Raw genomic sequence first — 25,068 nt, 5'->3', positions numbered from 1 at the left:
GCAAATTTAACCCAACAAAGATGGTGGTTAATTTGCATACATAGGCACAAGCAGCCTGGGTCCTGGGAACATCCTCGGGACCTAGGTCACTCCTAGCCTGTAGGCCCGCACATAGGTCCTGAGCAGCTAGGGTCCCAGAATGCCCCCGGCCACTCCGGGCCTATGGGCGCAGGTGCCAAGTGGATGTTCCTGCCCCGTGGCCACTTGTGCCTGTGCAGGTGCCGAGCAGCAGCCTGGATCCATGCCCCCCAGCCCACATGTGGAGGAAGTGTGAGCTGATGGTCCTGGAGACCTTGTATCGGGACTTTTAAAATATATATATTTTTATTGATTTAAGAGAGGGAGAGAGAGAGAGACACAACAATGATAAGAGAGAATCATCCATAGGCTGCCTTCTGCACACCCCCTACTGGGCATGGAGTCTGCAACCAGGGCATGGGACCTTGATTAGAATCTAACCGGGATTCTTCAGTCCACAGGCCAATGCTCTATCCACTGAGCCAAACCAGCTAGGACTGGTGTTGGGAGTATAGGGTGAAGCATAAGCCCAGGTTTGTCTTTTCCTGGAGGCATGATCTTGGAGACTGCAGTGGTATTGCTTGGCAGGAAGGCTGACGCCCTACAGGCATCACCCAGAGCTTAGATGGTGTTTCTCTGCTGTCCTTCCTATCCCATCTGTTGTTGCCAAGGGCAATAACAGTGATTGATGGGACTGTGATGAGAGAGCAGCCTGCACTGGCATTAGGGTGTGGTGTCCACACTAAACTGGGGAGCCCTGGAGGAGGTTGAGGGTGGGGAAGATACCTAATTGTTGTTTGAATTTTCATCTCTCTGATGATCAGTAACTTGGAGCATTTTTTCACATGTCTCTTGGCCATCTTATCCACACTGCAGCAGAAGGCAGAGCTGCACTTCGGATGGCATCAGAGGCAGATGCCTTTAAAGTATGAGTGTCTATTCTGTGACATTAACTTTGTATAATGGAGTCAATAGAGGCAGGTAGAAGCAATTAGAGACTTGAGTGACCTCCCCCAGCTACATATTGCCTGAAGGAGACACATGCCAAAAGTCATGAATGAAGAAACAATGCCTGCCATTCAGAAAGAGAAGGTCCTAAAGAAAGATATGCAAAACCCGCAGCTAAATGAAGCCACGCAGGCTACTCAGAAACAAACTTTCCCTGATAATCCCCTCCCCTGAAGGCGCTGGAGGGCCCTGAGTATACTTGGTGTGTCCTTGGGCTATTTGCCCTCAAAACCAGTCCTGGGGGCAGCTGAGGAAATACAGGATCCTGGCCGTGGAGCATAAGAACTACATTACCCAGAAGGCCGCGCGTGGAATGCCACCAGGCTGAGCCAATGGAAGCTCAGAAAAGGCGTTTCCGTTTTTCCAGTTCTGGAGGGCGGGACCGGTAGTCCTGGTCGGATTTTGTGTTCTGTCTCTTTCGTCTGGCGGCTCGTTTCAGGAGTTCCTGGTCGCAGGGTCCCGGGGAGAAGGCTGGAGAGTGGTGGTCTCCGCCTCACAGGCCGTGGTAGGAGCCTGCAGGGGTGCGCACAGCTCACACGTGGGATTGAAGCGCCAGGCCTCGGACGGGACCGCCATTCCTGAGCGGTTCCTCCCGCTGCTCCCGCCCGGCTCAGCCCACAGAGGGCAATGGCGGCGCCCCCGCCGAGGAGACGGGCTGAGGTGAGTTGAGTCCCCCAGGCCCTCACCGCCTCCTCACACAGACACCACAGCCTGGGGAGGGCGCCTGTCCCGTCCTGCAGCTCAGTCCCGCGTGGAGGACCGTGAGGAAGGTGGAGGGGAGAGAGGAGTGTTGTGGCTTCTGAGGACACAGCAAGTGCCGGGCAGAGAGGACGGGGCTGACTTGCATCTGAAGGTCCCTGAGGATGTGGCTGTGAGTATTGACGGAAAGAGCAGAGGCTGCAGGGAGGACGGCACAGCCTCATTCGGGGCTTTCCCGGCTGTGGGGTCCATCCGGGGCCTGGGGTGGTCCTGGATCCGGCTGGACTACAAGCTCTCTACACGCCATATGCCAGGTTCATGGGTGAGTCCAGCGAGATCCAGTGGCATTGGAGCAGGAAGTGGGCAGAGCTGAGGGAGTGAACCTGGGGTCTGAACATGGGAAGGGGGTAAACATTACCCAGTGGTGTGCACATCTGGGGGAAGTGTGAGCTGATGGTCCCGGGACCTGGTGTGTGGATTTAAAGATGAAGCATAAACCCACGCTTGGCTTTGTCTTGGAGGCAGGATCTAGGAGACTGCAGTGGTGTTGCCTGGTAGGAAGGCTGGGACCCTGCAGGCATCGCCCAGACCTTAAATGGCATTGCTCTCTCCCCTCCCCTCCCCCAATCCTTCCCACCCAACCCAGCTGCTCTGCTGAGGGCTATGCAGTGAGTAATGGGACTGTGATGAGAGAGCAGCCTGCACTGGCATTAGGGCCTGGTGTCCACATTAACCAGGTGCCCTGCAGGTGGTTGGGGGGGGGGCGGGGGGCGGGGCAGATGTGTAAGGAATAGAATTACTGGTTCTCAGAAAGGCAGCTCTGGGTTCAATTGTCTCAATTCTGACAGGTTGACGTGACCTTTGAGGACATTGCCCTGTTCTTCTCCAGGGAGGAATGGAGCCTCCTTGATGAGGGTCAGAGACAGCTGTACCTGAATGTGATGCTGGAGAACTTTGAACTGATATCCTCGCAGGGTAAGACCCTCACTGTCACCTGTGACCTGGACTTGGCTTTGCCATTTCCCAGGCCCCATCCCCCAGGGTGTCCTCTGTCCTCCCAGGTAGACTGTGGTACTGCTTGATTTTTCCACTTTTCTGGGTAGTTGCTGTCCAGGGGAGGGTTGGTCTGTTTCTTCTGTTCCCTTCTATTCCTGAAGTCCCAATACTCCCCGATGCACTAAACTCACAGGGAAGGACTTGTGGTTGGTAGTGTTACAGGAAGCCTCAGGGATTCCACCTTGATTAGTGAGGAAAGCATTTTCTATATTCCTGTTGGTCACTTATACATATTTTTTGGAGAATTGTCTCTACATCCTTATCCTGTTTATTAACTATTTTTTGGCTAAAGAGTCTTCTAACTACCTTGTATATTTTATATATTAATTGCTTACTACATACAGGAACACATAATTTTGCATGTGCTTAATTGTGCTTTGCAGATATTGCTCCCCACACTCGCTTTTCTACAAAGTCCATGTTTTTGGCAACCCTGTGTTCAGCAACTCTAGTGCCACCATGTTTCTAGCAAGCTCAGATGCTTGTTACTAGTGCTTTGCAATAAACTATTTTTAATGAAGTTATGTAGAGTTTGTTTTGAGACAGAGTTATTGCATTGTTATTAGCCTGCAGTATAGTGTTAACATACCTTTATTATTCCTGGGGAACTTCAACTATTTGTGTGAATTTCTATCTATATCTCAATATTCTCTTTATTGTGCTGATCAGAACTGAATCCACAACCTCTGCAAATGATTCCTTCATATGATTTGCTAGTATTTTCTCCAACCCTCTAGGTTGCCTTTCATTTCATTTTGTTTATTGCTGTTGTGCAATAAAGAAGCTTTTTCTTTATTTTTTGCTGTCTGGAATGTTTGTTTTCTCTATTTTTTCTGGTGAGTTGGTGTCACATTCAGGAAATCCTGTCTAAAACAAATCTCCAAAACTTTTCCTCTAGGTTCTCTTGAAGGACCTTTAAGTTGCGCTGACTTTTTATTTTAACAAAATATATTTTATTGATTTTTTACAGAGAGGAAGGTAGAGGGACAGAGAGTTAGAAACATCAATGACAGAGAAACATTGGTCAGCTGCCTCCTGCACACCTCCTACTGGGGATGTGCCCACAACCAAGGTACATGCCCTTGACCAGAATCGAACCTGGGACCCTTCTGTCCACAGGCTGACGCTCTATCCACTGAGTCAAACCAGTTAGGGTTGTAGCACTGGCATTTAATTCTGTCCTGCAGGTTGAGTTAAATTTTATCAGTGTTGTCCAGTTTTGTTGTTTTGCATGTGAATGTTGATTTTTACCAGCACCATTCATTGAAGAAACTATCTTTCCCTTCTTCTGTGTATTGCAGCTTTGTCACAGATTACTTGAAAGTATGTGTTGGGTGTTATTTCGTTGTTTTTTGTTCTGTTCTATTGATCTATGGGTCTGTGTTTCTCCAATAACACACTGTTTGCTTGTTTTCTCTTTATAATAAATTGTAGTCAGGAAGTGTGATGCCACCAGCTTTGTTCTCACTCAAGATTTCATTTGTTAGTGGATGTCTTCATTCTATACATTTCAAGATTCATTCTCTCTCTCTCTCTCTCTTTTATATATATATATATATATATATATATATATATATATATATTGATTTCAGAGAGGAAGGAAGAGAGAGAGAGAGAGAGATAGAAACATCCATGATGAGAGAGAATCATGGACCGGCTGCCCCCTGCAAGTCCCCCACTGGGGATTGTGCCCATAAAGTACCATTGGAGTAATCATCAGGATTGCATTTAATCTGTAGATAGCTTTGTGTACTATAGTTATCTTCACGATATTTCTTTCTCAAATTCATGAACACAGGATGTCTTTCAACTTATTTGTGTTTTCTTCCATTTCTTTTATCTCTGTACTAGAGGCCCGGTGCACAAAATTTGTGTACAGGGGTGGGGGTCCCTCAGCCCAGCCTGCATCCTCTCCAATCCAGGAACACTGGCTCCTAACCTCTCACCTGTCTTCCTGTCTGATCGCCTCTAACCACTCTGCCTGCCAACCTGATCACCCCAACTGTTCCCCGCCCCCTCCCCGCCGGCCTGATTGCCTCCAACTGCTCCCCCTGCCAGTTTGATCTCCTCCAACTGCCCCCCCTTCGTGTCCTTCCCCAGTGTTTAGTGTCTGAGTCATTACAGCACGAGGGTGTGATGACCATTTTCTTTTTTTTTTTTTTTTTAAATATATTTTATTGATTTTTTACAGAGAGGAAGGGAGAGAGATAGAGTTAGAAACATCCATGAGAGAGAAACATCGATCAGCCGCTTCCTGATTAGCTCTTTATTATATAGGATTATTGGGTTCAATGTATAGATGTTCCACCTTTTGGTCAAATTTATTTATATTTTATCTTATTTTTTTTTCATGCTATTTTAAATTTGACTATCTTCATTTTTCTATCAAAGAATTTATTACTAATGTGTAGAAATGGAACTAATGTTTGTATGTTTATTTTGCATCCTGTAACTTTTCTGAATTTAATTCTTTATTCTTTTTTTATCTTCACTCAGGTAGTGTGAATATTTTTTCCATAGATTTTCTTTTCGAGAGAGAAAATTGAGAGAGACAGAGAGAGAGAAACATCGCTTGGTTGCCTTCCACATTTGCCCATACTGGTAGCAGTATCAGACTTGCAGCCAGGGTACCTGCCCTTGGCTGGGAATCTAGCCCATGACCTTCCAGTGCACAGGCCGGCATTCTCACCAATGAGCAACATGGGCCAGGGCTATTTATTCGTTGTATAAACTGTATGTATGTGTATGTATATATATATTGATTTTAGAGAGGAAGAGGAAGAGGAAGAGAGAGATTGGAACAGGAGTGATGACAGAGAGTCATTGATTGATTGCTTCCTTCACTACCCACACTGGTGATTGAGCTCACAACCTGTGCATATGTCTGAACAATGAATTTAATTGTGACCTCCTACTAGTGGTTTGTGGGTTGATGCTTAATCACTGAGCCATACTAGTAATCCATTATTTATTTTCTAGAAGCCTGGTGCATCAATTTGTGCACTGGGGCCGGGGGGGGGGGGGAGGTCCCTTAACATGGCCTGCACCCTCTTGCATTCCAGGACCTCTCAGGGGATGTCAGAGAGATGGTTTCGGCCCAAACCCTGGAGGCCAGGCCGAGGGATTCTCCTGGTGCACGAATCCATGCACTGGACCTCTGATATGCATATAATATCCTTGGTAATCTCTTCCTTCCCTCTCCTCTTCCCTTTCCCTCAGTGATTCACCGGTCTGTTCCATGTTTTCATGCCTGGGGTTTCTGCTCTTGTGTTGAGCATATGCCCTCTGGTGGTCAGTGCACATCATAGGTATCAGCTGGTCAGCCTGTCAGCTGGTCACTTAGGCTTTTATATATATAGATTTTAAAGACAGGAAGCGAGACAGTGAAAGAGAGAGTGGCAAACATTAATCTGCTGTTCTACCCATCTATGCATTATTGGCTTTCCCCTGCATGTGCCCTGATGGGGGATCAAACCTACAACATTGGTGCATAGGGACCACACACTCACCAAGTGAGCCACCTGCCCGGGCCTCTGAATTTGTTTATTAATTTCAGAAGCTCATAGATCTTGACAAATTTCTCTATGGAGGGTCATGTCATCTGCTAATATCAACATCTCTTAGGATGCATTGTGGTTCATAGTGTCAGGTGAAATGTCTTAACTTTCATTTCTTTACAGTTTATTTGAGGCTTGGTTTTTGATTTGGGGTTTTTTTTTCCCATTAGTGTAGTTAAAGTTTTTCCAATATTGTATCTTTCAAAAAATACCTGTTAGGTATTCTTGCATTTTGTCTTGTGTTCTTTTTATTTATGTTTTCTAATATTTATTGTTTCTTTCTTTTGCAACCTTTGGGTTTACTTTCTTGTTGTGTTTCTAGTTTTCTGAGGTGCCAGTATTTTTTTAAGTCTTTTTTCATATTGTAGGCATTTATCCCTATAAAATTGCCCCTTAGAATTGCATTTTCTGAATTTTATACATGAGCTTTGGTAGGAGTCTTTTCATTTACTTTGTCCCTAGACCTTTTTGAGTTCTCTTTTTTATTTGACTACCTTGGAATTCTTTTTTTTTTTTTTTTTTAATATATTTTATTGATTTTTTACAGAGAGGAAGGGAGAGGGATAGAGAGTTAGAAACATCAATGAGAGAGAAACATCAATCAGCTGCCCCCTGCACACTCCCTACTGGGTATGTGCCCGCAACCGAGGTACATGCCCTTGACTGGAATCGAACCTGGGACCCTTGAGTCCACAGGCCGACGGCCGACACTCTATCCACTGAGCCAAACCGGTTAGGGCTGGAATTCTTATTTATTTATTTATTTAATATATATAATATATATATTTCTTTATTGATTTCAGAGAGGAAGAGAGAGGGAGAGGGAGAGAAACATCAATGATGAGAGAGAATCATTGATCGGCTGCCTCTAGCATGTGCCCTCCTGGGGATTGAGCCCGAAACCCAGGCATGTGCCCTTGGTCGGAATCGAACCTGGGACCCTTCAATCCGCAGGCCAACGCTCTATCCACTGAGCCAAACCTGCTAGAGCTCTTATTTATTTTTTATATTCAGTTTCAGATAGAGAGGAAGAGAGGTGGGGGTGGGGGGCAGAGAGAGAGAGAGAGCGAGAGAAACATACATCAGTATGAGGAAGAAATATCAATCGATTGTGTACACACATATCCTAACTGGAAATGGAACCTGCATACTGATATGTGCCCTGACTGGGAATTGAATCCGAGACCCCTAGGGTCACAGGATGGTACTTCAACCAACTGAGCCACACTGGCCAGGGTATTCTGTGGTTGTTAGTTTTTTCATATATTTTTATTGATTTCAGACAGGAAGGGACATAGATAGAGAGAGAAATATCAATGATGAGAGAGAATCATCATTGGCTGCCTCCTGCACGCCCCCTGCTGGGGATCGAGTCCAAAACCTGGGCATGTGCCTGTGACCGGACTTGAATTTGGGACCCTAGTGTTGGAATCCAACCTGGGACCTTTCAGTCTGTGGGCCTATGCTCTATCCATTGAGCAAAACTGGCTAGAGCCATTCTTTGATTTTTGAAAACAAAATTTCCAGTATTTTTTGAGTAATAGACCACTATGGTGAATGATAACAGAAGCACAGTGGTTGATAGAGATAACTCTGATCGTTGTTTCTCACTTTAGCTGTCTTCAAATACGTTTGTTCACCTAGTCTTTCCAGTCACTTGTTCTATGCAGTTGTCCTTATTTGGTGTTCTGTAATACTATTTGTTTTCATTGTACTCTTATTCCCATTTCCTGTGGGTTTTTGTTCATGGATAGCTGTCTCCTTACTCTGGGATGGGGAAAGATTCTCATATCTCTTATTCTGCCCTCTTGATGATGTCACTCCCATAGCTCTTTTGCCTGTGATCTCATCTGTGCTTCCCTCTTGTACCACAGTGTTAACCATCGATCTTTTCAATGTTTCTTTTACGATTTCTATCATTTATCCTGTGCAATGACTCTACTGGGAATTAGGTGGAATAATCATTTCTTCATCACAGTAGAAACATGACTTTATGAATGACACAATGGATCAACAGGCTGTCTTGCCTGAGTAAAGGGCTGTTAGGGAGGTTTTTACACCTGGGCTTTGTTAGATTCATAACTAGGAACCCATTTGGTTCAACAGTGTTTTGTTACCATTGCTCATTTCTCACACAATTCTACTTGTCCTTGCTTCTTGTTGACACTTTGTCAACAACTCAGTTTTAATAGTGATCAGTCTTATTCTACTCGGATTCCCAGTCCTTGGATAACCTAACCTCTCTAAACTTTTCACCTCTACCTCGTTCACGGGTCTCTCTTTAGTGTCCTCCACTGTTGGTTCATGCCTGCAGAGCCTTAGAGTGCACACCTATTACTGTATTGAGGTAGAACATCAAGTGCTCTAATACAATTGCTTTTTATGGGTTTGAGCACATTCGAATTATTCTACACAGACTCACATCACCAGCATGAAAGGTCCTATCGGAAGCCATTTGTGGAGGAACAACTAGCAGACCCTTCCTCTCTTCTTTGTGTCCCTCTCTTCTTTGTGTCCCGTCCTGTGCTTCTGTCCTTCCCTTGGGGGAGATTTTCACCATTGACTGACCTTTGGGGCCAAGAAGTGTATAACAGCCATTTCCTATCGCATCAGGCCTAGTCATGACCAATAAACATTTGTGTTGAAGATAGTCTGTTTTCATAAGGTCAGCATATACCTCACCAGCGTTTTCTTTTATTCAGGTTGCTGCTGTGGAGCAGAGAATGTGGAGGCAGCGACTGAACAGAAGATTTCTGTAAAATTGTCACAGGAAAGGCTTCCCAAGTTAGCCTTGTCTTCCCAGAAGAGCCACCCCTGTGAGAGTTGTGGGGTAGTCTTGGGAAATATTTTCCAAGTGATGGAGCTGCAGGGAACACAATACAGACAGATACTGTTGAGGTGTGGGACATGTGCAAAACAATTTTATTTCAGTGCAAAATGTCACCAGCAGCATGTGAGAGAGAAGACTTCCATTAGAGGCCTGGAAAGGATCTCACTTGCAAATAGCTGCAATTTCAAGGTGTCTCAGAGTCATTTCACCTGTGGGGAGGTTGGTCAGGGTATACATTCCTGGCCAGGACATCTTCACCTAATGGCTACTCAGACCAGGGACAGGCCAAAAGAGATTTCGAAGTGTGGGGTAAAGTTTCAAAGGAGAAAAAAAAACTACACAAGAAAAGAATATAACAAAGTAGTTGGCTGCAATCACACGTTTATACAGGATAAAGGTTTCCATGCTGGAAGTCAGTGTTTTCTGTGCTGTGAATGTGGAAATTATTTTACCAAGTTTTCTAGCTTTCATTATCAACAGAGAGTTCACACTGGAGAAAACCCTTATGAGTGCAGTGAATATGGGAATACTGTTACCAGTAGCAGTGGCCTTCGTTGTCATCAGAGAGTTGACACTGGAGAAAGGCCTTATCAGTGCAGTGAATGTGGGAATTCTTTTACCAGTAACACTACCCTTCATCGTCATCAAAGAGTTCACACTGGAGAAAAGCCTTTCCAATGTAGTGAATGTGGGAAATCTTTTACGACAATGCATAGCCTTCATTGTCATCAGAGACTTCACACTGGAGAAAGTCCTTATGAGTGCAGTGAATGTGGGAAATCTTTTACCCGGAGCAGTAGTCTCTGTAATCATCAAAGTTTACACACTGGCGAAAGGCGTTACGCATGCAGTGAATGTCCAAAATCTTTTACCACTAGCACTGACCTTGGTCGTCATAAGAGAGTTCACACTGGAGAAAAGCCTTATAAATGCCGTGAATGCGGGAAATCTTTTGCCAGTAATAGTTGCCTTCGGTGTCATCAGAGAGTTCACACTGGAGAAAAGCCTTCTAAATGCAGTGAATGTGGGAAATCTTTTACCACTAGCAGTGATCTTCGCCGTCATCAGAGAGTTCATACTGGAGAAAAGCCTTATAAATGCAGTCAGTGCGGGAAATCCTTTACCACTAGCAGTTATCTTCGTTGTCATCAGAGAGTTCACACAGGAGAAAAGCCTTATAAATGCAGTGAATGTGCGAAATCTTTTATGACTAGCAGTGAGGTTCGGCGTCATGAGAGAGTTCACACTGGAGAAAAGCCTTATAAATGCAGTGAATGTGAGAAATCTTTTACCACTTGGAATGGCCTCCATTATCATCACCAATTTCACACTGCAGAAAGGCCTTCCTAATGCAGTGAATGTGGGAAATCTTTTACCACTAAGACTTATCTTCATAGTCATCAGAGAGTTGATACAGGAGAAAAGGCTTATAAAAGCAGTGAATATGGGAAGTCTTTTACAAGTATCAATGGTCTCCCAATATCATCAGAGAGTTCATACTGGAGAAACCCCTTATGAGTGCAGTTAACATAAGATATCTCTCATCCAAATTCTAAATTTGTGAGACGTTTCTTAGTTTTGTAGGATATGTTCCTCAGGTCTTAACAATAGCATAAAAAAATTGCAAAATCTAATTTGTCTGCATTATATCTCATATTTAAACACTTACATTATGTAAAGTCCCCACAAGTGTTTCTGCTGTTGTTTTTTATACTTGAACCATATGTGTATGTTGCACTTTCTAACATACAAATGTCTTGCCATATCGTCACTGCGTATTTCTGTTGCTGAAGGTATTTCATCTGCACCCCGTGTAAGGTCCCTACAGATGGTATTGGTCACCATCCTCATGTGCTCGGGGAAGCTAACTCTGTTGTCTGGTTTGTTGACGAAAATTAGGAATACCTGATCCCTTAGGAACTGTGAATTCTTTTCACTCTCAGGAGTTGCCACGTAGAACACGTTAGTGTTGGCGAACTGCCAGTCTCATGTGTCTTTTGGTTTGTAAAATAATGAAGGCTTTTTACTAAGACGTCTTTAATCTTGGATGTTCCATTTACTATGTGGGTTAGTTTATAAGGAGATCTGGGCTCTCCAAGCATGATGAGGTGAGAAGCGTTTTTGAGATCTCAAACATTTTTTGCCCTGGAGGGAACAGTATGGTGCAGAAATTAGCTCAGCAGTTTTTGCCTAAATTACACTGCTACCCATATTTTCCCAGGAATCACTGTGGACTCTCTGGTCCTCATGTGAAGATGGATGTTTTGAGACACAGATCACTCCAAAGAGGGGGTAGCTGTGACAGCCTCAAGTATGTCTGGGAGCACTGAATTTTTTTTCCTGTTTTCAAGGAAGAGATGCTAAGACATTTGAAGGGAACCTGCTCCCCATGTCTTACAAAGGGCCATGTGCCCTAATGCCTACATTTCCATGGGTGATGGTAACTGATTGGAGGACCATAGCAGTTAGTGGAAACCATTTCCATGCAGAACCACTGGCATAATTGGTGTTGGAGGTGAATACAGCTCACTAGATGGAATGTTCCTCATAGAAACGTGCATCCAGGAATGTTCTGAGGAAAAGTGTATAGGAGCATCTAGGGTCTCCAGGCATGTTTATCTTCTGTGGATGCAGTCATTGTCATTGGTTATCATCAAGAGGTTTTGTGGATTCCTGTAGCCTCTCAGATGTTCCCCTCAGAGCCATTGGTGAGCTGGCAGAAAAACAAAGATGAAGGTAAAGGGTGTCTTTAGTCCAGGGATGTGGCTTTTGTGACCCAGCCAGCATTCTTGTTGGTTTGGTTGAAAGTGCTCCATTGTTTGTTAAATTTTCTGTCACTAGGCAAGACAGTTGCCCAGAGGGTATAAGAAGGTGGATTGAATATAGATTTGCCAAGCCTATTTTTCCAATACAGTGGAACAAACACACTTCTTAATCTGGAACCATTTTTAAAAGCTATAATGAGTAAAATACATGTGTTTAGTATAGCGTTTCATAAATCTTGATGTGTGCGTGAAAGTGAAATCATTCTCATACTCGTAACACTGACCATATCTGTCACTGTGCACTTGCTTTATGACCTTTTTTAAATCTGTCCCTGTTCTTCCAGCTTTCCAAGTAACCATTGACTTAAATTCCATTTTAATAGATCTCTTTGCATTTTCTAAGTATTTTTCTGCTTTAATTTATGTTTCATAAATACTTGGAAATTTTGTAAAGATATATTAGTAACTCATTTTTTTCTTTCTTTTTTTTTTTAAAGAAATATATTTTATTGATTCTTTACAGAGAGGAATAGAGAGTTAGAAACATCCTGCACACCCCCTACTGGGGATGTGCCCGCAACCAAGGTACTTGCCCTTGACCGGAATCGAACCTGGGACCCCTCAGTCCACAGGCCTACGCTCTATCCACTGAGCCAAACCAGTTAGGGCATTAACTCATTTTTTTCTGATAAATATTCTTACCTTTGAATATATCACCAATAGTTTATCCATTTTTGAATCATTTGTTATCTATAATAACAAAAGCGTTATATGCTAATTAGACCAGTCAACCAGACAACCTTCTGTACGTCCTTCCAGGTGACCTTCCGGACAAAGCCAGGGCCCCTAGGGCTGAGGGAAGCCACTGCAGCTGTGAGGACCGAGCCCCTTGCATGAATTTCGTGCATCAGGCCTTTAGTTTCTAATAAAACTGATACAAACATTTCTGTATAATTCTTTATATCAATAGAAGTTTCATTTAACTTTGTCAAAATAAATTTTCAGTACATAATGTAGGTCATGGTGTATTTGAATGTTTAAATTTACAAAGATTAGCATTTTGTGATCTATACTGAATATACCATCATGGATGTTGTGGCTCAGTTGGTTGGGTGCACTGAAGTGTTACCAGTTGGATTGCTGGGCCTGTGCCTGGATTGTGGGCTAGCTCCCTGGAAGGAGGGTATACAAGAGGTAACTGGAACCAGGAAGTCATGGTTTAATTCCCGGTGAGGGCAGATTCCAACTTGCAAGCTCAAATCCCAGTGTGGGTTGTGCAGGAGGCAGCCAGTCAATGATAATCTCTCTTCATTGGTCTTTCTCTCCTTTTGTTTTTGAGGTCAATAAATATATATTTTAAAAATCAATGAACTATTCTTTGAAAATAAAAATAAACTGATGGTGCCTTTTGGCATTTTCCCACCAGTGTGTAAGGTATTTACCTTCTACACATTCTAGCAAATCTTTTGTCAATCATTCTTTATTTAAATAAATTCTGTAATTTTGTTATTCTACCTATCTGTTGTTTCATTGTATTTTTTCTAGGGATTTATGGTGAGCCTTTTTTCAGAAGTGTATATGTTGAGTCTGTATCTTTCATTTTATTTTTTTAATATAGCTTATTGATTTTTTACAGAGAGGAAGGGAGAGAGATAGAGAGAAACATCGATGAGAGAGAAACATCAATCAGCTGCCTCTTGCTCACCCGCTACTGGGGATGTGCCCGCAACCAAGGTACATGCCCTTGACCAAAATCGAAACTGGAACCCTGCAGTTCGCAGACCGACGCTCTATCCACTGAGCCAAACCGGTTAGGGCGAGTCTGTACCTTTGTTAAAGCATCTTACCATATGTTCTGCCTAATGTGCTATGAGTTTTGGCAATTTTCTTTAACAAAAGGAACAGTGGAACAACAAAGATGCCTGTTGGAATTTAATTTTGTGCCTTTTTTGCTGTAGGAAATAAACATTTTTTTGTATTGGAAAATTTTTTAATGTTTTACTTTTTAATAGATATTTTAATTTTTTAAAAACATTTTTGATTCATAGATCAAAAGAGAGAGAGAGGGATAGAAACATCAATGATGAGGGCCCAGCAGGTGTGGCTCAGTGGCTCCACATGGACCTATGAAGCCGGAGGTCACGATTCAATTTCTTGTCAGGGCACAAGCCTGGGCCCCAGGGAAGACGTCCAGTGTGGAGCATGCAGGAGGCAGCTGATCAATGATTCTCTCTCATCGTTGATGCTTCTCTCTCTCTCTCTCCCTCTCCTGGCCACTTCAACCTCACCTGCGGAGACATTCCCATGTCACACATTTCTCACTTTGCCAATGCCCACAAGCACCTTTTTCTTTGGATGCATTTTAGTGAGAAATGGGACCTATAAAAGCCCCTGACTCTGCTGCAGGGAGGCAGGTGCTGTGGGCACTCAGGTCTCATTATGGTGCGCTCCTCCGCCTGGGAATCTCCAGCAGACTCCCTAGAGCTCCCTGAGCTCAGTTGGCTGAATGTGACATGCAGGTGATTGATAGCACTTACCTTGGCCTTCCGAGATCAATAAAAGTAACAAGCTGAGTACTTGTTGCCAGGATTTCCAGGTTAGTTTTTGAGCATTTCCTATTTTAATGCTCACAACAAGCTGGGCAACTGGAAACTCATGTCAAAATGCTGAAAAAATTCAGTATCTGAGAAATGAAGTCAGCTCCCCAAGTTTACACCACAGAAAAGTGTCAGATTCAAGGGGCTGGATTTTAGCCATTATTCTCCTGCATCAGACACAGTCTCTACCACTGATGAGCAGCCCTCACTGGAGCAGGTATAGTCTGAGGACCAGGGTGGCTCAGTTGCAGCTCCAGTTTCCATGCTTGCAGTTATGCTTTTCCTCCCATTCCCTTTACATCTCAGAGCACTTACCCTTGGCCTCCCTGTGTTCAGGGGAACGCCATCATTTCTCAGTGCAGTGGTTTCTCCAGAGGAACCTTTCAGAGTGAGCTGCTGTTTGTCTGCCTCCCCTTTGATCCCAGCACAGAGTTTGACCCTCAGGAGACCTTGGTAATTAGGGCTGGGTCTCTGCACCTTTTGTCCACATGTTGGGTGTCATGCTGTGATCCCATCCACTGTTATGAATTTGATACCTCAGTTTGACCCTTTAAATGATGTTCCTATGTGGCACTGACATTCACCCTGCAGGAGTGTATACAATTGGACATGAATTTTGGTACCTAATATTTGGAAGTGATGCTGGAGTCCTACATGATCCTGGTCTCATTGGACCGATGTTCACTTCTTATTCATGTACATAGGACTGATTGGCCATGTGATTATGTCCTGAATATCCCTATTGGCTGAATGAGGCACTGGCTCTCACCATGTTTTCCCTACAGCCCGGATCATGTTCTGGAGCCTTGTTCTTCCCAGCCTCCCTGTCTGCACCCTGGATCTTTGGTTTGGAACAGAGTCCTTTTGAATACAAGCCCTCACCACAGTGCACAGCACACTGGGCCACAACTGATCCTTACTGTGCTTTTCCTGACAATCTATGCTGACTGACTCCACACACATTTTTGACTGTAGGTGAGGGTGGTTTTTGGATGAAGGTGTTTGCCATTTGGGCCAGTTACTCCATTTTTCTGAGTCATTTCCATAGATATCTAGGTTATGTTACTAACTTTTTGATTATTATTCCCCTGTTAATCTATATTATATCAATTTAATTATTAGGCCAACCAAAGAATCTAGAAAAGGAGGAGGAAATATTATTTTTCCTCTACAGAGTCATTTCCCTCATGTTTATCCACTTAACTCCTTTGAATAAAGTAATACTGTTAGGATTTGGCTGGTGATGTGGGGTGTGGAAGAATTCACAGGTAAAAGAAAACACGCAGAGAGGAACTTTATTGTACTTTCCAAGAGAAGAAAGGGCAAAGTATTGCTAGTCACTACAGGGCAGCGATTAAGGGTGGCTTCTGCTTTTCAGCAGTGGCTGTTGCTAAGGGACAAGGAATGGAGGTGCCTTGGACAGCACTGAAGTTGAGTAGATGTGAGGGGCTATCTTTAAAAGTTACAGTTTGTTTGCTTTCCAGGAGATAGTCCAGCAGATGTATAGGGTGGTGTCTTATCAGTATTTCCCCCAAGCCTATAAAGTATGACTAGAGGAAAAGTTATGTAGAGTTCAAAACAGAGTTGTGTGAAGCGGGGAAGAGAAAGAAACTTTCTACTAACTAGAGACACTTTGGTGCCAAGTATCCTTGAGGTGTGACAACAGCAGGGAGGAGGGTTAGCAAGAATGTAGCCTTGAAAGTAACTGATCTTGTTCAGCAGTTTGAACAAATGAGCTGTTTGAAGTAGAGGAGCCAACAATCTTGGGGTTTAATTAGTAGGTACATCTCATATATTGTGGAAAGCCACAACAAAGAAAAGGAAATACATTTTTCTTGTCTTTACAAATACCTAACCACATTTAGAACCAAAGGCTTTATTGACCTGAAGAGTGACTACTTCTAGGAGACCAAATAAAGGTACACCAGCAACACTGGGGACATTGTGTTAAGGAAGACATTAGCAATGGGTCCCGGAGGAAATAAACCCCTCATTGAATTTTCTTGACTTTATTTTCATATTTTTAAATTATTGTCTAAAGTTTCACATATTTCTCTTTTCTCCTGTTTTGGATGTTTTCTCCTGTTTTCCTGACAATCTATGCTGACTGACTCCACACACATTTTTGACTGTAGGTGAGGATGGTTTTTTGGATGAAGGTGTTTGCCATTTGGGCCAGTTACTCCATTTTTCTGAGTCATTTCCATGGATATCTAGGTTATTTTACTAACTTTTTGATTATTATTCCCTATATTATATCAATTTAATTATTAGGCCAACCAAAGAATCTAGAAAAGAAGGAGGAAATATTATTTATCCTCTACAAAGTCATTTCCCTCATATTTCCCGCAGCCATTCCCATCCCGGGCAAGCCCCCACTGCCCCAGTGTCTGTGTCCATTAGTTATGCTAATATGCATGCATACAATTCTTCAATCATTGAATTTTCTCTTCAACCGACAGGTTCTAACTCTCCAGTATGGAAAAAAAAAAAAATGGCATATACTAAACCTAGCAAGTTCAGGGAGTCTGGCATGGCATGGTGAATCTTACAAACTCAGAGGCCAAAAGTAACCATATATGGTTTGAAGTTAAAACTTTCCAAGTAAAAGCCAGTCACAGGGCTACTTATATCCTAGCCTTGTTTTTGGTTTTTGTTTTGTTTTTTCCAAAGGTCAATGTTTACTTTATTGAGCCTGTCTATTGTCTTTTTGCATCTGGGATAACATACCTTTGGATTTTCAGGGAAATTTTTGTTTTCCACATTCCTAAAGGCACAATCTCCCAGCACAGAAGACCACATTATTTTTGTTATTGTGTTAAATATTAACTGTTAACTATTCAATAAACTTTTTAAAAGAAGTTTATGTCTATTTTTTTTTAAGTTTCTATCAAATCTGGGAGATTTCCCTCGTCGGGCCCGCCCCATAACCCCAATTTATCATCTAGAAATTTCATGAAACCCCAATATGTCTTCTCCTTTGAGTTTAACTTACCACAAAGGTGCAAAACTGCTATTCTCCCAAGCAGTGCTCAATCTTTTCTTATTGTGCTTCCTGGCAATGTTGCAGGCTTGGATCAAATAAACTTAGAAAAAGTCTCCATGGGTTTGGACATTTCTTACAACAACATCAAAAGCGATTGACTCATGAAGCAGGAGAAGGTTACATGGAGGGGTATCAGCATTTCCAGGGACTCAACTGAGAGAAGACAGATTTATAAACACAAATTTAGAGCAGACCCAGGACCCAGCAAGCTACAGCTTTCCCCTTGCTTTCAGAGAACAGAAGAAAATGCTCGAGGCCCAAGTGACTTTTTATTTTGTGTGTGTGCGCGCGCCTGTGCGTGAGCGTGTGTGTGTGTGTGTGTGTGTGTGTGTGTGTGTGCTTAATCCTCACCCAAGGATGTTTTTTAATTTTTCTTTTTTTACCTTCCCTCCAAATTGCCTGTGAGATTCCGCACTCAGTGTCATGGTTCCACGTCTCTCAATCCACTCCATCTGTTTTTTTGTTTTTAGTTAATTAGATTCCACATATGAGTGAGATGAAGTGATGCTTGTCTTTCTCTGACAGAGTTATTTCACTGAGCAGGATGCTCTCCAGGTCCCTCCATGCTGTGTGAAAGGGTAAGAGAGTCTTCATTTCTAGTGCAGCATGGTATTCCATGGTACAAAGGTTCCACAGCTTTGCCATCCAGGCGGCACTCTTTTCACAGCAGCAAGGCTTCAGGAATCTGGAGACAGGGCTGACGTGTAAATGGATTCATTATGACTCTCTGTTTTGTGACATTAACCTTGTATAATGGATTCAAAGGACGCAGGTTAGAGGCAGGTAGAGACTTGAGCAACCTCTGCAAGCTATAGTTGGCCTGAAGAAGACACATGCCAAATGTCCTGAATGAAGACACAATGCCTGTCATTCAGAATGAGCAGGTCCTGAAGAAAGATATGCAAAACCAGCCATGCGGATACAGGAGAAACAAACTTGCCCCAGGCATTACCTGCACTGAAGGGGCTGGAGGACCCTGAGTGTAGTTGGTGTGTTCTTGGGCTATTTGCCCCACAATCCAGTCCTGGACTCAATTGAGAGACGCAGGACCCTGGCCTTGGAGCTTAGGAACTACAATACCCAGAAGGCATGGCAGGGAATGCCACCAGGCTGAGCCAATGGAGGCTCAGAAAAGGCATTTCCGTTTGGCCGCTTCTGTAGGGCGGAAACGGGAGTCGTAGTGGCGGGGTTTTGTCTTCTCAAATCTTTGTTTCCTGTGGTCACGTTTTTCTGGTCGCACAGTCCCGTGGAGGAGGCTGGAGAGCTGTGCTCCCCGCCTCACAGCCCATGGTCGGAGCCTCCAGTGGTGTCACAGCTCACACTTGGGATTGAAGCTCGGAGTCGCCACCCGGACCCAGGCCAGGGCCGGGACAGGGACCGCCATTCCTGCAGCGGCTTCTGTTCCCGCCCGGCTCAGCCCACAGAGCGCAATGGCGGCGCCCCCGCTGAGGAGACCGGCTGAGGTGAGTTCAGTCCCCCAGGCCCTCACCGCCTCCTCACACAGACACCACAGCCTGGGGAGGGCGCCTGTCCCGTCCTGCAGCTCAGTCCCGCGTGGAGGACCGTGAGGAAGGCGGAGGGGAGAGAGGAGTGTTGTGGCTTCTGAGGACACAGCAAGTGCGGGGCAGAGAGGACGGGGGTGACTTGCATCTGAAGGTCCCTGAGGATGTGGCTGTGAGTATTGACGGAAAGAGCAGAGGCTGCAGGGAGGACGGCACAGACTCATTCGGGGCTTTCCCGGCTGTGGGGTCCATTAGGGGCCTGGGGTGGTCCTGGATCCGGCTGGAGTACAAGCTCTCTACACGCCATATGCCAGGTTCATGGGTGAGTCCAGCGAGATCCAGTGGCATTGGAGCTGGAAGGGGGCAGAGCTGGGGAGTGAACCTGGGGACTAAAGGTGGGAAAGGGGTAAACACTACACAGTGGTGAGCACATCTGTGAGCTGGAGGTAGTGTGAGCTGATGGTCCCCGGGACTTGGTGTGGGGACTTAAAGGCAAAGCATAAACCCACACATCGCCCAGACCTTAAATGGCATTGCCCTCTACCCTCCCCTCCCCCAATCCTTCCCACCCAACCCAGCTGCTCTGCTGAGGGCCATCACAGTGAGTAATGGGACTGTGATGAGAGAGCAGCCTGCACTGGCATTAGGGCCACACTAACCGGGTTCCCTGGAGGAGGTTGAGGGGGGAAGGTGTGTAAGGAGTAGGATTACTGGTTCTCAGAAAGGCAGGTCTGCTTACAGTTGTCTCCATTGTGACAGGTTGGCGTGACCTTTGAGGACATTGCCCTGTACTTCTCCAGGGAGGAATGGAGCCTCCTTGATGAGGGTCAGAGACAGCTGTACCTGAATGTGATGCTGGAGAACTTTGAACTTATATCCTCCCTGGGTAAGACCCTCACTCTTACCAGTGAACTGCACTTGGCTTAGAGGTTTTCCAGACCCCATTCCCCAGGGTGTGCTCTGTCCTCCCAGGTAGACTGTGGTACTGCTTGATTTTCCAGTTTCCTGGGTAGTTGTTGTCCTGGGGAGGGTTGGTCTGTTTCTGCTGCTCCCTTCTATTCCTGAAGTCCCAATAGTCCCCGCTGCACTAAATTCACAGGGAAGGACTTGTGGTTGGTAGTGTTGCAGGAAGCCTAAGGGATTCCACCTTGATCAGTGAGGAAAGCATTTTCTATGTTCCTGCTGGTCATTTGTACGTATTTTTTGAAGAACTGCCTCTAAATCCTTATCCTGTTTATTAACTGTATCTTTTGGTTGAATAATCCTTGGAATACCTTGTATGTTTTATATATTAATTGCTTACGACATACAGGAACACATATTTTTGCTTGTGCTTAATTGGGCTTTGCAGATATGGCTCCCCACACCTGCTTTTCTACAAAATCCATGTTTTGTTTTTGGCAACCCTGGGTTCAGCAGGTCTAGTGCCCCCATGTTTCTAGCCAGCTCAGATGCTTGGTACTAGTGCTGAGCAATTAAATCTTGTTAATGAAGTTATATGGACTTTGCTTTTGAGATAGAGTCATTGCATTGTTATTATCCTGCAATATAGTATTAATATACCTTTATTATTCACTGGGATCTCTAACAATTAGTGCGAATTTCTGTCTATATATTGCAGTATTCTCTTTATTGTGCTGATCAGAAGTGAATCCACAATATCTCCAAGAGATTCCTTCATATGATTTGCTAGTATTTTCTCCTGTTCTCTAGATTGCCTTTCATTTAATTTTGTTTACTACTGTGCTGTGAAGAAGGTTTTTTTTTCTTCATTTGTTCCAATCTGCACTGTTTATTTTTTCTACTTTTTCTGGTGGTTGGTGTCACATTCAGAAAATCCTGTCCCAAACAAATCTCCAAAACTTTTTGTCTTGGTTGTCCTGAGGAATTTAAAATTTTAGCGCTGACATTCAATTCTGTCCTGCAGGTTGAGTTAGATTTTATCAGCGCTGTCCAGTTTTGTTGTTTTACATGTGAATGTCGATATATGCCTGCACCATTCATTGAAGGAACTATCTTTCCTTTATTCTGTGTCTTGCAGCTTTGACAAAGATTACTTAAAAGGATGTGCCTGGGTTTATTTCTCTGTTTTCTGTTCTGTTCTGTTGATGTATGTGTCTGTGTTTCTCCAGCAATACACTGTTTGCTTGCTTTCTCTTTGTAATAAATTGAAGTCAGGAAGTGTGATGCCACCAGCTTTGTTCTCGCTCAAGATTGCTTTTGTTAATAGCGGTCTTTTGATTCCATTGCAAGATATTCTATTCATTTCTTTGTAAAGTACCATTGGAGTTATTGGGATTGCATTTAATCTGTAGTTTGCCTTGTGTACTATAGCTGTCTCCACCATATTTCATTTCTAAATCCATGAACACAGGTTGTCTTTCAACTGATTTGTGTTTCCTTCCATTCCTTTCATCTCTGTCGTATAGTGTTCAATGTACAGATGTTTCACATTTTGGTTGAATTTATTCCTGCGGATTTTATTGTTTTTGATGCTATTTTAAATTTCGTTACCCTCTTCATGTTTTTAATCAAAGAATTTATTGCTACTGTGTAGAAGTGGAACTAATGTTTATACATTTATTTTGCATCCTGTAACTTTTCTGAATTTAATTCTTTTTTTTTTTTTTTAATATATTTTATTGATTTTTTTACAGAGAGGAAGGGAGAGGGATAGAGAGCAAGAAACATCGATGAGAGAGAAGCATCGATCAGCTGCCTCGTGCACACCCCCTACTGGGGATGCGCCCGCAACCAAGGTACATGCCCTTGGCCGGAATTGAACCCGGGACTCTTCAGTCCCCAGGCCGACACTCTATCCAGTGAGTCAAACCGGCCAGGGCCTGAATTTAATTCTTTTTTTTTTTTTTAAAGTGGGATGAAAACAGCTTTCTTTCTTTTTTTTTTTTTTTAAATATATTTTATTGATTTCTTACAGAGAGGAAGGGAGAGGGATAAAGAGTTAGAAACATCGATGAAAGAGGAACATCGATCAGCTGCCTCCTGCACATCTCCTCCTGGGGATGTGCCCGCAACCCAGGTACATGCCCTTGACCGGAATCGAACCCGGGACCTTTCAGTCCGCAGGCCGACGCTCCATCCACTGAGCCAAACCGGTTTTGGCCTGAATTTAATTCTTTATTCTTCTTTTATCTTCACCCGAATAGTGAGGATATTTTTTCCATTGACTGTTTTTTAGAGAGAGAGAGCAACATTGATTGGTTACCTCCCACATGTGCCCATAGTGAGAGGGAGGATCGGACCTGCAACCCAGGTACCTTCCCTTGACTGAGAATCGAACCCTGGCCCTCCAGTGCACAAGGTAGCACTCTCATCAGTGAGCCACAGTGTCTAGGGATATTTAGTTATTCTTTAAATTATGTATTTATTTATTTATTTAAATATATGTATTTCTTGTTTCCAAGAGGAAGATGAGAGAGAGATAGAAACATCTGTGATGAGAGAGAGTTATTGATCAGCTGCCTCCTGCACAGCCCTCAACTGGTCATTGAGCTCGCAACCAATGAAGTGTCCTAAAAATGAATTGAATTGTGCCCTCCTAGTTCATGAGTCAGTGCTCAACCAGTGAGGCATACCTGGCAGCATTTATTTATTGATTTTAGAGACAGTAAGGTAGATAGAGAAAGAGAGGGAAACATTGATGTGCTGTTGTACGCATCTAAGCATTTATTGGCTGTCACCTACATGTGCCCTGATGGGGGATCAAACCCACAACCTTGGTGCATCAGGACCACACACTCACCACAACTGAGCCACCTGGACAGGATTCTGAATTTGTTTATTAATTTCAGATGCTCATAGTGGGATCTTGACAAATTTCGCTATGGAGGGTCATGTCATCTGCTAACATCAACATCTCTTATGATGCATTAGGTTCATAGTGACAGGTGTAATGTCTTATCTTTCATTTCTTTTTTTAAAAAATATATTTTATTGATTTTTTACAGAGAGGAAGGGAGAGGGATAGAGAGTTTGAAACATCAATGAGAGAGAAACACCGATCAGCTGCCTCCTGCACACCACCTACTGGGGATGTGCCCACAACCAAGGTACATGCCCTTGACTGGAATCAGACCTGGGACCCTTCAGTCTATAGGCCGATGCTGATGCTCTACACACTGATCCAAACCACCATTTAGGGCTCTTTCATTTCTCTTTTAACTTATTTGAGGCTTTGTTTTTGGTTGTTTTTTTTTTTGTTTTTGCTTTAATGTAGCTAAAGGCTTGCACATTTTAATATATTTTTAAAATATACCTTTTAGGTATTTTTGTCTTGTCTCCCTTTTATTTATGTTTGTTCTAATATTTATGGTTTCTTTCCTTTGCAACCTTTGGTTTACTTTCCTGTTGTGTTTCTAGTTTCCTGAGGTGCCATGTTAGGTTCTTTGGGATCTTTTGTGACAATGTAGGCATTTATCTCTATAAAATTTCCCCTTAGAATTACATTTTCTGAATGTTATACCTAAGCTTTGGTAGGTTGTTTTGTTATTTCCTTTGTCTCTAGAGTTTTTTGAGATCACTTCTGTTTTTGGCTACCCTGAAATTCTTATGTATTTATTATTCTTTTTACATACAGAAGAGAAGAAATGGAGAGAGAGAGAGAGAGAGAGAGAGAAGGGAGAAGAAACATCAATGGCCTCCTTCTGCACACACGCAAACCAGATATGGAACCCACATTTTGATATGTGCCCCAACAGAAAGCAAACCCTGCACCCTTTGATACACTGGACGATGCTCCAATGAACTGAGTCACACTGGCCAGGGCATTCTGTGGTTTTTAGAAACAAAATATTCCAGTTTTTTGGATAACAGGCCAGTAGGATCAATGAGAACAGAAATACAGTGGCTGATAGTGGTAATGCTGACCCTTTATTTTTTATTTTTTTATTTTTGAAGGGGGAAATTGAAATTTATTGAAGGCTCACAGTGTGTTAAGGGTTTTACAAACATTTGCCCTCGCAGTGTTTTACAGGCCAGGAAACTGAGGTTAAATAAGTTGCCCAAGGTCATGCAGCTAGAGGTGGCAGAGCTGGGAGGCCACCCAGGTTTTTATGACTCTTCATGCTTCACCACCCAGTTGTACAGGCACACAGCCCCTTATGCTTCAACACCCTGGGCATGCCTTGCCCTGGCCATAGTGCCCCTGACAAATCAGAGAGAGTTACTCTCATGCTGGGGGTTGGGGGGTGGGGCAGGACTCGATTATTTTCTCCTTCCAGTGCTGTAAGCAGGGTATCACCCCCACAGCCTGAATACCCATGCAGTACAGGACAGAAGCTCTCCCAGGCCAGAGGAGCAGAGGCAAGCAGCAGGGGCCCCAGAGGTAGGAGAGAAAGGAATAACAGTGGGTGTACAGCGAGTTTCTCTCTGTGTCAGCCACTGCAAGGGAATGCTGGAGGCTGCTTGTCCCAACCAGCTGGGGCCTGTAGCCCCAGCATTCACCTGGATCTGTTCAATGTAGCAAGAAGCCCACAGCAGAGCCCTGTCTCCCGGGTGCCCCCATTGAGGCTGAGGCTGTGGGGGCGAGTACCCCGCTCCAGCCTGCGGCCAGACAGGAGGCGCCGCAGGGAGGAGCCGGAGCTCAGATCCCCGCAGCTTCTAAGATGGAGACTCTCTCGGCCTGGCCGTCCCCACCGGCTCCGGGGCACCTGCTTATGCCCATGGGCTCCATTCCCACTGGGGTCCGGGGTCTTCCTGGACATCTGGCGGAAACGAGTGACCAAGGCCCAGCCCGGCCAGCTGCCCTTCAGGTCCCCCAGGGAATGGGCAGGTGTAGGGCTCCAGGGCAAGGGGACCTTCTGGTAGGTGGGAACAGGGCACCGTTTCCCGGCTGAATGAGCATGTAGCAACTTGGGGGAAGGGCAGCGGGCTAGATGGAGGAGGCAGGCTTCAGAGCAGAGCCCGGTGTTGCTAGAGGAGGCGATGCCTGGGTCGCTGTGTGACTGTGGCAGCAGCAGCAGCGCTGGCGT

At 44.2% G+C, this 25,068-nt stretch overlaps 1 protein-coding gene across 1 annotated transcript; it reads left to right on the top strand.

Moving 5' to 3' along the window:
• The first annotated feature begins 1,472 nt into the window (after positions 1-1,472).
• On the top strand, positions 1,473-13,443 carry LOC139000091 (zinc finger protein 211-like). The gene is made up of 3 exons (XM_070402369.1): positions 1,473-1,686; positions 2,574-2,700; positions 9,041-13,443. Exons 1-3 carry the CDS (start codon positions 1,654-1,656, stop codon positions 10,516-10,518), a joined length of 1,638 nt encoding a protein of 545 aa, XP_070258470.1. The 5' UTR covers positions 1,473-1,653; the 3' UTR covers positions 10,519-13,443.
• Positions 13,444-25,068: the final 11,625 nt, after the last annotated feature.

Source organism: Myotis yumanensis, unplaced genomic scaffold, assembly GCF_028538775.1.
Source record: "Myotis yumanensis isolate MYYU_CA2020_CCGP unplaced genomic scaffold, mMyoYum1.0.hap1 SCAF_23, whole genome shotgun sequence".
In the NCBI taxonomy this organism is placed as follows: Eukaryota; Metazoa; Chordata; class Mammalia; order Chiroptera; family Vespertilionidae; genus Myotis; species Myotis yumanensis.
Note: the sequence above shows the minus strand (reverse complement) of the source record. Positions and strands in the feature narration are given on the sequence as shown.